This window comes from Bos grunniens, chromosome 1 (genome assembly GCF_055505025.1).
Source record: "Bos grunniens cultivar Pamir isolate PY7600 chromosome 1, Bosgru_T2T1.0, whole genome shotgun sequence".
NCBI classification, from domain to species: Eukaryota; Metazoa; Chordata; class Mammalia; order Artiodactyla; family Bovidae; genus Bos; species Bos grunniens.
The window spans coordinates 79,993,473-80,007,528 of NC_141165.1; the positions used below are offsets into that span (position 1 = coordinate 79,993,473).

At 40.8% G+C, this 14,056-nt stretch overlaps 1 protein-coding gene across 2 annotated transcripts in view; it reads right to left on the reverse strand.

Annotated features, from left to right (window-relative positions):
- The window catches only part of P3H2 (prolyl 3-hydroxylase 2), a 177,834-nt gene that overhangs the window by 5,899 nt on the left and 157,879 nt on the right, over positions 1-14,056 (reverse strand). For both annotated transcript variants that reach the window (XM_086319406.1, XM_086319412.1), the window contains exons 10-14: positions 13,384-13,479; positions 12,670-12,820; positions 11,672-11,789; positions 10,423-10,498; positions 2,877-3,017 (exon numbers count right to left, since the gene is read on the reverse strand). In XM_086319406.1, the coding sequence (XP_086175532.1) occupies positions 2,877-3,017; positions 10,423-10,498; positions 11,672-11,789; positions 12,670-12,820; positions 13,384-13,479 (582 nt within the window). The remainder of the gene's footprint in view (positions 1-2,876; positions 3,018-10,422; positions 10,499-11,671; positions 11,790-12,669; positions 12,821-13,383; positions 13,480-14,056) is intronic.

Here is a 14,056-nt window from a genome sequence, read left to right on the forward strand (position 1 = left end):
GAGATCAAACCAATCAATTCTAAAGGAGATCACCCCTGAATATTCATTGGAAGGACTGATGCTGAAGCTGAAGCTCCAGTACTTTGACCACCTGATGTGAAGAGACAACTCATTTGAAAAGACCCTGATGCTGGGAAAGATTGAAGTAGGAGGAGAAGGGGACAAGAGGATGAGATGGTTGGATGGCATCACCAACTTGATGGACATGAGTTTGAGCAAACTCCAGGAGATGGTAATGGACAGGGAAGTCTGGCATGCTGCAGTCCACGGGGCTGCAAAGTATCAGACACGACTGAGTGACTCAACAACTCAGGGACTTTCAAACTTTGTTACACATTGAAATCATCTGGGGAACTTTTAAAACTTCCTACACCTAAATTAGTAAATCTAGGATTTTTAAATGTTGGGGCCATTAATGTCAATAGTGTCAATAAACTAAATGTCAATAGTTTGTAAAGATCCCCAGTTGACTACATTGTGGAGCAAAGTCTGGGAATCATGTCATAGGCAAGATTTTCCTGGTAGCTGTCACAGAAGCTTTGGTCATTTTCTTCTGTGACCACTAGATGTCGCCACAGCCTAGAGACTGGAGGATTTTCCCTAGTACTTTCCATGTTAGGAAGGAAAAAAGAGAACTTTGTGTTATTTGTGTGTGTGTGTGTGTGTGTGTGTGAGTGAGAGAGAGAGAGAGAGAGAGAGAGAGAGAGAGCTTATTTTGATAGAAACAAATATCTTGAAGGAAAGGCTGAGATACTGAATAATAAAACTGATTAAATGTTTAACACTACCAATACAATATTGTAATGTAATTAGCCTTCAATTTAAATAAATTTATATTAAAAAAAAAAAACAAGAGACAATTCTCCAACAATGTTGTTATCTCCACTGTGTACTCATGTACCTAGATTCTTTAGTCAAGAAGGGGTGATGTGGGGAACACTGGGATTCTGGCCGTGGGGAGGCAAGAGGAGAGAGGAATTAAATGTAAAGGCGACTACTCAGTCCCTTGTGATGTTTTCAGATTTCTCCCTGCCCCGCTCCCTCTGTCAGGATTGTTCTTTCTCTCTTTTGTGCCCAGCTGCCATCCTCTGCTCTTTTATGGTTGCCCGATGCTAACAATCCTGGAGAAGGAAAGGAAAATAGCACTCCAGTATCCCAACCCACTCCAGTGTTCTTGCCTGGAGAATCCCAGGGACGGGGGAGCCTGGTGGGCTGCCGTCTATGGGGTCGCACAGAGTCGGACACGACTGAAGCGACTTAGCAGCAGCAGCAGCAGCAGCATCCTTGCCTGGAAAATCCCATGGACAGAGGCCTGGTGGGCTGCCATCCATGGGGTTGCAAAGAGCTGGGCACAACTGAGCGACCAACACTTTCTGTGTAAGTAAGTCTCCTTTGATATCTCCCTACAAATGCAGATGCTGTTTTCTCCCCATCAGTTTCCTGTGGCCTCTCCAAGCTCCTTGTGGTCAAAGCTCTGCCTTGTTCAATCATGTACCCCTAATGCCCACCTAGTGTAGTTTTCCAAGCACACAGTAGATCTTTTATAAACATTTGTGAAACATGTGACAGAATGTTTAGAAATGAGGCCTAAAAACTGAGTTAGGTTTGGATGGCAAAAGTAATATATAAGAAAGAGAAATTCATTTTAAACTGTTTCTGATGCAATTGGATCCAATTTAGGGATCTAAAGAGGAAAACTGGTTCGCATGCCGGTTTAAAGACTAGAATTTCATAGCTTCATTAAGACTCAAGGCTGGAGGAGACTTTGCAGTCACTTGGTTTAGCCCCTGCCATGAAGATTCAGGTTCAGGCTCAGCTTTCCATGCCAAGAAGTTGCTGAGGCTATGATTAGAGTCATCCAGTGACAAGTAACTCTGTGCCTCCAAAGAAGAGAATTCTACCAAATGGTGGAGTTGGTTTGAAAGTTATTCCTTATGTTGAGCCTAGATATTCCTCCCAGGGGCTGTATCTATAGGATTTAATTCATTCCTCTATAGCTTCATGTGCTGTGCCTGCTAAGTCATTTCAGTCATGTCCAACTCTTTGCGACCTTATGGCCTATAGCCCACTAGGCTCTTCTGTCCATGAGACTTTCCAGGCAAGAATACTGGAGTGGGTTGCTATGCCCTCCACCAGGGGATCCTCCCAACCCAGGGATCAAATCCAGGTCTCTTATGTCTCCTGCATTGGCAGGTGGGTTCTTTACCACAAGTGTCACCTGGGCAGATTTACAAACACTATAACCTCTGCTCCGAACATCCAGAAGGGTGAGATCATAGTCTCTTATCCAGCCTAATTGTCCTCAGTCACTTCTAAGACAATAAAAATATTTTAATATTTAACTCAATAGTAGTAAATAATAAATGTTCATGTCCCCTCATTGTCTTTGATAAGTGTTTCATGAATGATTCAGTGAACTTTTTAAGGGTTTGTTGAGACAACAAATCAGTCTTCTTGGTGACCAGTGGAAAATGATTGCTCTTTCCGGATGCTACAATTTGTTAATAAGCTCCGGACTAATTTAGGAGAGTGCTGAATATCACTGAGATGTCTATTTCTGCAAACATTCACTTATAAAAACCCATCTGATCAAGAGCTGCATTCTTAGCCCCTTTTCCTAAAACTTACAGTGCAAAAATCAGATGTGTAATTGCTAAGTCATGGATCTGATTAAGAAAATGTGTTCTTGCTTGGAAAACAGGGCCAGTACTGGAAAGCAGACAGAAAGGATTCTGTAAAAGTTTTTTCCCCCATGATCTCTAAGATTGCTGAAGGGCTATGAATCAGCTCATAAGAATTTTCAGATCAATTAGTTCGTGAAGCAGTTCTATAGGGTGTCTCATTGACTTTCTGAGGGCGAGGGGTCAGAAACTCACCAATTCTCTATAAAGTGGGTCCAAGGTAAACCACAGAGCCACAGCACACCTCTGGCCCTTGGTGACTGCCTTCACCCCATGTGGGTTCTCTCCTCCAGACGAGAAGCTGATCATGCGCCCACACTTTGGTTTTATAGAGGCCTGAGAAAGAAAGTGAAAATATGACTCTCAATTTGAATACTGTGAACATTCCTACAACCCCCCTTCTCTATCCTTCTACTCAATTACTTGAGTCAAGTTTTGTCAAAGAACGATGGAATCCTGGGGCTGAAGAAGACATAGACTGTTTCCAACTTCCTGATCTATAAGACAAAGATAAGGTCAAAATAATACCTAATTCAGGAAATAAAGTTATCAGGTAAAATGGTCATCACAGTCCATGGCACGTGGTAACTGTTCAATACGTGCTGTGTTGGTGGCTGGCAAACGCCTTGACAGCAAAGGCTTTCTCTTTTAATTCATCTCTCTAATTTTAGTACCAGCACAGCCTAAGTAAATATACATTTAATATTTGTGGAATGACAAAAACAAATCATGGGGAAATCTGGGGTGCTTGTAATTATTACAATTGATCTAGGTAGTGGTGTGTATGCTCAGTTGGGTGTGACTCTTTGCAACCCCAGGGACTGTAGCCCACTAGGCTCCTCTGTCCATAGACTTTTCCAGATAAGAATACTGGAACATGTTGCCATTCTTCCTCCAGGGGATCTTCTGGACCCAGGGATGGAACCTGCGTCTCCTTGTGTCTCCTGCATTGGCAGGCAGATTCTTTACCACTGTGTCAGCTGGAAAGCCTAGGTAGTGATGCACCCTTTCTAATTCCTTAATGGTGCATTCATGTTTGTGGATTTTTCAAAATAAAAAGTTTTAAAAATTCAAGTCTAATCTTAGTTGCTATTTTAATTCCTGTTACAATATTCCTGCCCTGGAGTCCTCAGCCAATACTTTTATACCCCTAGTGATGAGAACACATCACTCCTTTGGGTGACCCATTCCATAGCCTCTAGGGCTCGGAAATGATTGGCACAGTCCTTCCAAGCTTGTGCATGGCTCAGGTGGAGTTGATTAGGGAGAACAAGGTATAAGGGAAAGAAGCACTGCTTAGATCAAGCAAACAGGCTCCCTAAACTAAATAAGCTGAAGTAATGGGATTTTTAGGGGTCTTGCTTTCATGTTTAAAGTGTCTGATCTAAGCAGAGTTCATTTTTCTTTCTTGAGAAACATAGAAACCAGACTTATTCCATAGTACAGCTTAGAAATAAAAGCAGGAAAGTGGTACCAATTGTTGGACTATTTGATAAGATGGACCCATTCTAATTAGCTATTTTCTGAATTGACTTGAGTTGATAGATGCCCATAGAAGAACCTTTGGTTCCCTTCACCATAAAATTCAATGGCTAAGTTTTCTCACCGGCAGCTTCAGGAATAATAGTTGGAAAATTTCCTGAAATTCTTGAATGTTAACTAACTTAAGTACTCCCAGACTGTGTGCCAACAAGTGGAAGGTCAAAAGTAAGTGGAGAAGTGAAAAATCCTGAGACCCAGGTGTGTGTGTGTGTGTGTGTGTGTGTGTGTGTGTGAAAGGGAAGAGCAGGAAAACATAGTCACTTTTCTGGTTACTCCTCTATTCTCAATAATTGAGGAGTGATTTGTCTTTGCTAGAGAGAGTCGTTTTTCTTAATCAGCTTTATCAAAGTCAAAGTAACTTTCTGATGTAAATTTAGAGTTTCCTAGTTACTGGTGCCTTTAGTATCAATCTGATTTTGTGTTTCTGGAGGAGGAATTCCTACATAGAAACAGCAAAATCACTGATACTTGAAGCAAATGAGGCAGGACAGGAAAGCCTTCCTATATACATGACTTTAGGATCTACTTTTAAGTTTTCTGAGCTGCTCATCCCCTGGTTCTGGTCAGGACTCACTTATCCACATGTGGTTGCTATTGCTTCTGTGTGATTATAGAGTCTTGGCATCAGCATCTTACAGTTCTAAAGAGAGGGCATGGGGACAACTTAATGCTTTGTCTCTGATGGAAGAATTGAAAGTGTGTTTACACATGAAGGACTCCGGGAAAGCTTAGGAGAAGAAGCTATCAATTGCTTGAAGCCATTGGCATTGGTTATAGGTGCGTGGGGTGACAAAGGACTAACCTCATCACATGGAGAGAATGACCTGTCATAAATCAGGTATGTGAAGAAATAAACAAGCTCCACTGATAATGTGGCTTCTATGAGAAAGTGTATTCTGAAGTTTAGCTAAATGATTATAAACACACTTTTGGAACACAGCCTCACTGAGTTTAGTTTTTCATGAAGCAAATGGAACTCATTAGATTTTATCTTTTTCAAACTTGCACAGAGAAACTAAAATTCCTAAATAATTGTGTTTCACAAATATACTGCTGTTGAAAATAATCCATGTTTTTTCCAAGTATGATAAAAGAAAGTTCCTTTTGCTTTATATCTAACTGATGATTAAAGTCAGAGAAGGCTCTGTGCTGTATTTGTCTTGAATAAATGTAAATCTTAAGCCACCATCCAGTATTTACACAACTTCCAGATTTTTCTTCTAATGTTTTTTGGCTACACCACACAGCTTGCAGGATCTTAGTTACTTGTATGTGCATGCTGCTAAGTCACTTCAGTTGTGCTTATTTGCAACCCTATGGACTGTAGCCTGCCAGGCTCCTATGTTCATGTGATTCTCCAGGCAACAATACTGGAGTGGATTGTCATGCCCTCCTCCAAGGGATCTTCCCTATCCAGGGGTCAAACCCGTGTCTCTTACATCTTCTGAATTGGCAGGCGGGTTCTTTACCACTTAGTTCAGTTCTCCTGCTCTGTTGTGTTCAATTCTTTGCAACCCCATGGACTCCAGCATGCCAGGCTTCCCTTTTCATCACCAACTCCTGGAGCTTGGTCAAACTCATGTCCATCGAGTTGATGATGCCATCCAACCATCTCATCCTCTGTCGTCCCCTTCTCCTCCTGCCTTCAATCTTTCCCAGTATCAGGGGCTTTCCTAAAGAGTTGTCTCTTCACATCAGATGGCCAAGGTATTGGAGCTTAGGCTTCAGCATCAGTCCTTCCAATGAATATTCACGACTGATTTCCTTTAGGAATGACTGGCTTGATTTCCTCACTGTCTAAGGGACTCTCAAGTGTCTTCTCCAACACCACCGTTTGAAGGCATCACTTCTTTGGTGCTCAACTTTCTTTATGGTCCTACTCTCACATCCATACGTGACTACTGGAAAAACCATAGCTTTGACTAGATGGACCTTTGTTGGCAGAGAAATGTCTCTGCTTTTTAATATGCTGTCTAGGTTGGTCATAGCTTTTCTTTCAAGGAGCAAGTGTCTTTTTATTTCATGGCTGCAGTCACCATCTTCAGTGATTCTACAGCCCAAGAAAATAAAGTCTGTCACATTTCCACTGTTTCCCCATCTATGTCCCATGAAGTGATGGGACCGGATGACATGATCTTCGTTTTTTGAATGTTGGGTTTTAAGCCAGCTTTTTCCCTCTCCTCTTTTACTTTCATCAAGAGGCTCTTTAGTTCCGCTTCGCTCTCTGCTATAAGGGTGGTGTCATCTGCATATTTGAGGTTATTGATATTTCTCCCAGCAATCTTGATTCCAACTCATGCTTCATCCAGCCTGGCATTTCGCATGATGTACCCTGTATTTAAGTTAAATAACCAGGGTTACAATATACAGCCTTGACGTACTTCTTTCCCAATTCGGAACCAGTCCATTGTTCCATGTCTGGTTCTAACTATTGTTTCCTGACCTGCATACAGATTTCTCAAGAGGCAGGTCAGGTGGTCTGGTATTCCCATCTCTTTCAGAATTTTCCAGTTTTTCGTGATCCACACAGTCAAAGGTTTTGGAGTAGTCAATAAAGCAGAAGTAGATATTTTTCTGGAACTCTCTTGCTTTTTCTATGATCCAACGGATTTAGCAAGTTGATCTCTGGTTCCTCTGCCGTTTCTAAATACAGCTTGAACATCTGGAACTTCTCGGTTCATGTACTGTTGAACTGAGCTTTACCCATTTCTCAGGGAGCTTTACCACCTCCCAGTAGCTTTCCCACTAGCTCCCTGGGAAGCCCCTTAATTCCCTGCTGCTGCTGCTGCTGCTAAGTTGCTTCAGTCATGTCCGACTCTGTGCGACCCCGTAGACCGCAGCCCGCCAGGCTCCCCAGTCCCTGGGATTCTCAAGGCAAAAACACTGGAGTGGGTTGCCATTTCCTTCTCCAAAGCATGAAAGTGAAAAGTGAAAGTGAAGTCGCTCAGTCGTGTCCGACTCTTAGCGACCCCATGGACTGCAGCCCACCAGGCTCCTCTGTATCAAATCCCAGTTCCAGACAGGGAGTCCTAACCACTGAACTGCCAAGGAAATTGCAGATTTTTTGAAAGTAAAGAATTTAGAACAATTTTCTTAATGGAGCCAAAAGTTGGGTTATTTCCCTGCTCCAGAAATAAATCAATTTTCCCTCCAGAATCAAAGAGGGGAGAGGTAAAAAGGAAAACTACCCATTTCTCTTTGTTATTGGCACTCGTTACCTCAGAATTTTAATTAGCTACAAAACGCCCCTAAACTCCAGCATATGCATTCATCTAAAGTAGAACTTATTTCGGCAAATATATCTCTCAACTTGGAACTTTTTCATCAAAACATTGTTTAAATTAGTACTTTTGGTATAGTTACAACTTTATCTTAAAAATATAAATATCTAAAAGAGGAGTAGTGTCTGATTTCACATCTTTAAAACGCAAAATTACAATGAGCTTGCATTCAGAAACTGGTGAATTCACATATGTTAGTGATTCATGAAATTAACGATTTATGCATGGTACTCCCGGCTGGTTTACTTTCAAACATTGGGCATTTCCAAATTTGGCCACTAGATGGAGTAGAAGCAAAGAAATCTTCCAACCACCTGTTTGATTCCCTTTCCAATTGGGTGAGATGTAAGCATTTCTGAACCTGTTAACAGAGCTCAGAAATCAAATACGTTCTGCACAGAGGATTTTCAAAAGGTGATAGTCGTGTATCAGGATTTAAACTGAGTCCAGATCACCAGTCTTGATTTAATTTCCCAGATCATGAAATATCAAAATGCTGACATGTTAAAATTTAAGCTTTTTACCAAAATTAAAAAAAAAGTTTGAGGCACCATGACCTTTTGAATTACAGTATATTAAACTACATGGAATATTTTTCTTAATTATATCAATATTTATGGACAATTTTAGCCAGAATTCCCATAAGTTTTCCCTTTAAATTTGATAATGCATTTTTTTTATATCATCTGCTTAAACCCCAGTTGGTATGACATGAATGATACTGAGAAAAGAGTACAAATATGAAGGAAAATACATAAAACTCACATAAGATTGTGGAAATAGCCTATATAATGGAAAATCCTTGAAGTTTATCACATACATGTTTCAGTAATTTTAGCTTTGCAGAGAGGAAAGAAATGTGTCATAATCTATTTACAATTCAATTATCTTCTCAATCAGAAATTCTATTTTTTCACCATGCATGTTTTCTACATGCTGTTTGACTTAAAAACCAAAGATTCTGGCTATATGGTTTATAAGTGCTCAGTAGGCTGGTTTTCCAAAGGCATTAGTTTATTTAGGAACATCATGGCTGACTTTAACTTTTGATTTTTAGTCTATTATGATGTGTTTAGAATCTCATCAAAAGAGTGAACATGTAACACATATGTGTCTGTGTGAATGTATATATATCAAGTTTCAAGTATAGGTTTACTTACCACAATAATTATGTGAATATATATATATATATATATATATATATATATACACACACACACACATACATACACATATATATAAGCCTTTGACTGTGTGGATCACAATAAACTGTGGAAAATTCTGAAAGAGATGGGAATACCAGACCACCTGACCTGCCTCTTGAGAAACCTATATGCAGGTCAGGAAGCAACAGTTAGAACTGGACATGGAACAACAGACTGGCTACAAATAGGAAAAGGAGTACGTCAAGGCTGTATATTGTCACCCTACTTATTTAACTTATATGCAGAGTACATCATGAGAAATGCTGGGCTGGAAGAAGCACAAGCTGGAATCAAGATCGCCAGGAGAAATATCAATAACCTCAGATATGCAGATGACACCACCCTTATGGCAGAAACTGAAGAAGAACTAAAGAGCCTCTTGATGAAAGTGAAAGAGGAGAATGAAAAGGTTGGCTTAAAGCTCAACATTCAGAAATTAAGATCATGGCATCCAGTCCCATCACTTTATGGGAAATAGTTGGGGAAACAGTGAAAACAATGTCAGACTTTATTTTTGGGGGCTCCAAAATCACTGCAGATGGTGATTGCAGCCATGAAATTAAAAGAGGCTTACTCCTTAGAAGGAAAGTTATGACCAACCTAGTGAAAGTGAAAGTGAAGTTGCTCAGTCGTGTCCAATTCCTAGCTACCCCATGGACTGCAGCCTACCAGACTCCTCCATCCATGAGATTTGCTAGGCAAGAGTACTGGAGTGGGTTGCCATTGCCTTCTCTGATGACCAACCTAGATAGCATATTAAAAAGCAGAGACATTACTTTGCCAACAAAGGTCCATCTAGTCAAGGCTATGGTTTTTCCAGTGGTCATGTATGGATGTGAGAGTTGGACTATGAAGAAAGCTGAACACCAAAGAATTGATGCTTTTGAACTGTGGTGTTGGAGAAGACTCTTGAGAGTCCCTTGGACTGCAAGGAGATCCAACCAGTCCATCCTTAAGGAGATCAGTTCTGGGTGTTCCTTGGAAGGACTGATGCTGAAGCTGAAACTCCAGTACTTTGGCCACCTCATGCGAAGAGTTGACTCATTGGAAAAGACCCTGATGCTGGGAGGGATTGAGGGCAGGAGGAGAAGGGGACAACAGAGGATGAGATGGCTGGATGGCATCACTGACTCGATGGACATGAGTTTGGGTAAACTCCGGGAGTTGGCGATGGACAGGGAGGCCTGGCGTGCTGTGATTTATGGGGTCGCAAAGAGTCGGACACGACTGAGCGACTGAACTGAACTGATACATATATATATACATACATATATATATATACACGCATATAGTAATTTGTATAATGACGGGTATGATGACCAGTGCTCGCTCTAAGCACACAGGACACCAGGGTACATGAAAGTCAATCTGTAGAGACACGTGACTTATCCTAGTAGTGGGTGATTTAAAATCAGGTGTTTTTATGTCTCCATCAAATTACTTGAAAAAGAATCTGAAGAGCTACATTCTGGTTCTAACACTAACTATATGGTCCTTAAAAAGTATTCTTTAAATCACCCATATGTAAAATGAACAAGAAGATTTTTATTGATGATTCCATTTCTAACATTTTATGATGTATAAATTTACTGGATCTCTGTTCACCTCTTGAATTCTCAAGATCAGGAATATTTGAAATCCAGCAGCCCTTGGAAAATGGCAAAAGTGAGACTGAAAAATGCTAGATAAATTTGCAAGAATAGACTTGCTTACAGTCACAGTCTTGGCGTCCATTTCAGTGAATATGAATTCTCCTCCTTCAAAGTCATCATTCATATATAGGAGAGCACTGTAAGAAGAAAGGGAAACCATTTGTCCTCTCATATGCCTGCACGACATCACTGCAGAATACTGGACACTGGACATGAACCAACCGGCCTGATTAGTAAGTTTCCTCTGAACTAGAGATGAAAATGATTGACCTTCCTAAACTTCAAAAGTAAGATCAGATGTAGGGTCATATAAAGTGAAAGTGGAAGTCGCTCAGTCGTGTCCAACTCTTTGCGACCCCACTCCATGGAATTCTCCAGGCCAGAATTCTGGAGTGGGTAATAGCCTTTCCCTTCTCCAGGGGATCTTTCCAACCCAGCGATCCAACCCAAGTCTCCCGTTTTGCAGGTAGATTGTTTATCAGCTGAGCCACAAGGGAAGCCCAGGGCCATATAGGAAGTATTTATTCATTCTTACGTTAAAATTTTAGTTATATTTCAAACCTTATCTCAAACCTCAAACCTTATTTCAAACCTTTATCACTTTCCAAAGTAAAACCTAACTAGGTTTAATCTAGCTCTTCGATGTTGCCCACAGAATCTAAAACTCTCTTCTTTTCTTTTATGCTAGTAACTCTGAAGGACGCAATTTTTCCTTAAGCAGCTGCAGAGTTCCAAGGGGTGTAGCCTAGCCTTGCAGGTAGGGGGCGCTCAATAAACGTTTTTGTATAGAGCACAGTGTAGTTATGAACACATTATATGCATGGTGACTACAACTCCTGATGCTTTCCTTTACACAGTACAATATCATTCAATAAAAGAATACATTTTTTTCTCCTGAGTTTCCAGTTTCTTATTTACAAGACGCAGACATAGGTAAATGACGTGATGAGATCCCTCTGCATGTTGAAATGCATCTCCTCTGTTCTCAAAATGAGATGCATATACCACAAGGATATATTTAACTGAAAGCCAAGTGAGAAAAAAAAAAACATAAACTTCACTTTTTGGTATGAAAACAAAACGGGTGTTCTGTGAAATAGGATGCAACAAAATGAGCAGGGATTTTTAACATAAAAATACGACATGCTGAAGGCACTTCTGGTGTGGCAGCTGCTTAAGAAAATTATCTGAGCATCTCTGCTTCATCGAGATGAGTGTGATGACAGCAAAACAGATCAGCTTTCTAATTTCCATGGAGTTTTGATAATTATTGGGCAAAAGTTTTATTTTGAAGCAGGGGCTGGTGGTACCTATAGTCCCGGAATGTGTAAGCAGGAGGCTCCTTCCAGCATTCATTGGCCTCTGGATCCAACAGGCAGTTGTCAGCATGGATGGGATGACTGAGGTCATTTCTTCTATCCTGTTGACCTGCCAGAAAAGGGAACAGGGATGCATGAAAGATGGAGTGCCATAACCTCCAAGAGCAAAGCTGACAATCTATCTGTCTTCTCCTATGGATGATGTCCCTTGCAAATTTGAGGAGTCAGAAGGCAGAGCAGACTAAAGAGCACTGGGCAAGCGCAGTCAAGTGATTCTGATCCTGTATTTGATATGAAATCGTTGTAAAAAAATGTAGGCAAGTCGCACCTGTCTTCTTCAGCTATGAAAGCTCTCTATAAATATACATGCGGAAATTCCATGCATTTCACGTGCTGTGCTTTGTGTGCAGCAGTAAAAGGTTGAGGATAACATGCCAATGTTAAAAAGAACAGAGTTTATGCAGCTGAGAATTCACAAGTGGAAAGTCTACTTCTGTGACAGTCTTTGCCCCTTCCTCCTTAGGAGGGTGTTGAAGAGAAGACGTGGAGAAGAAATAGCGATGCCAGGGAGTGAGGAGGTCTCTGTCTTTTTAAAGAACATTTCTTTTAATGTTTCCTTTATCTTCCAAGCACTTCCCCTCAATGCTTGTGGACATAATGGGGACTGTAATTTCCAGGTTCTGAAACCCTGAAAAGGGAAACCTAGAGCAGAAAAGTTTTTTTTTTTTTTTTTTAATGTGATTGAAACAAGCAGAAGCAATGGATTTGGAAAGGAACACAGGCAGAGTGATGGCCTTCTAATAGTTTAGGGAAGAGCAAAGTAGAAAAAGAGGGAAGGGAAAAATCAGAATGAGTAAGCTTTTTTTGTTTTAAAAATGTAGAACTCTTCTGTATCAAGTCTGACACATTCCTAGAGCTTTGTTCCACATTGTTTTCTTTCTCATTTCACAGAGAGTAAACGGGAACAAGTTCAGACTCTGAGATCTCACCAGACAGGGCTGTGCGGCAGACCATGTGCGTATAGGAAAAATACAGGGTTGAGTTCAGCATGAAATAGGATTCTACAATCTTTCGAGCCTTCTCGCTGATGTCATAAAACAGACGGGCACTCTTCAGGGGGACTCGGCCTTCATAACCAAACTGAAGAAAAGGAAGAATGTTAGAAACCACTGGGTTGATTGGAGGGCTTGAGGACATCAGACGCCAATTATTGAGGAAATCATTAAGCCAATATAGGATGCTCAGCTCTCTGTTGGCTTGTGGGAATACTACGACAGACTTGTGGGTTTGGGTTAGGAAAATGAGCCCTTGAAAGAAGCCTAATCACAGAGCGGAAGTTAAAAGCTAATCACCCTCTTTTCTCTCAGAACACTTCCATCACTCCTTTCTAAAAACATTTCTAGCAGTACAGAATGATAACTTGAGTATGTTTTCACCATTGTACCTTGAGCTCCTTGAGGACAAGGGTATTGTATATTATTTGTCAGATGCAAACTTAGGAAATTACAGAGTTTGGTAAGTTGATAACTGAATGGATTGATAAATGAATGATTAGAAACAATGAAGGTGTCATTTCATACTTGCTCCCTTCAACAACCTGATAGGTCTATATCCTAAACCCTTCCCTTCCCTGAATCTGGCATTTCTAGAAGATCTTGCATTAACACTTGGGAATTTAAATCCAAAAGAGTTTAAGTCTTTACTTTGAGTGCTTTCAGGACAGTTGCACCTTCGAACTTTTCATTGGGTGTATGGGGTGAAGTTTTTCCTCTGTATCCATCACCAACGAGCATGATCCCCTGGAAGCGAAATACAGGATGCTCTATTAATGATGATTATGGATTCATCACAACCCCCTTTCTGCCTTGATTGCCAGAAAACTGAGAACCCAAGTCAATAGTCAGAACCATCCCCATTTTATTCCAGGATTCTGGTATCAGTAATTCTTCCGATCAAAAGAGGGAAATTTACTTAACTTTCACCCCACATTTGTATTATCAGATGCCACCACCATATGCTGTAGAAATAGCTAGAATATAAATAATTAATATATTGACTGTGCTGTGCTGTGCTAAGTCGTTTCATTTGTGTCTGGCTCTGTGCGACCCTATGGACTATAGCCTGCCAGGCTTCTCTGTCCATGGGATTCTCCAGGCAAGAATACTGAAGTGGGTTGCCATGCCCTCCTCCAGGGGATTGTCCTGACCCAGGGATCAAAACATCCTCTCTTACATCTCTTGCATTGAAATGCAGGTTCTTTACCACTAATGCCACTTGGGAAACCCAATATATTGATTAATTTCTGTCAAATATAAAGACATTTCCCCAATGACTTCATATCATAGCGGGACACATGCTGGATACTGAAGTCCTAGG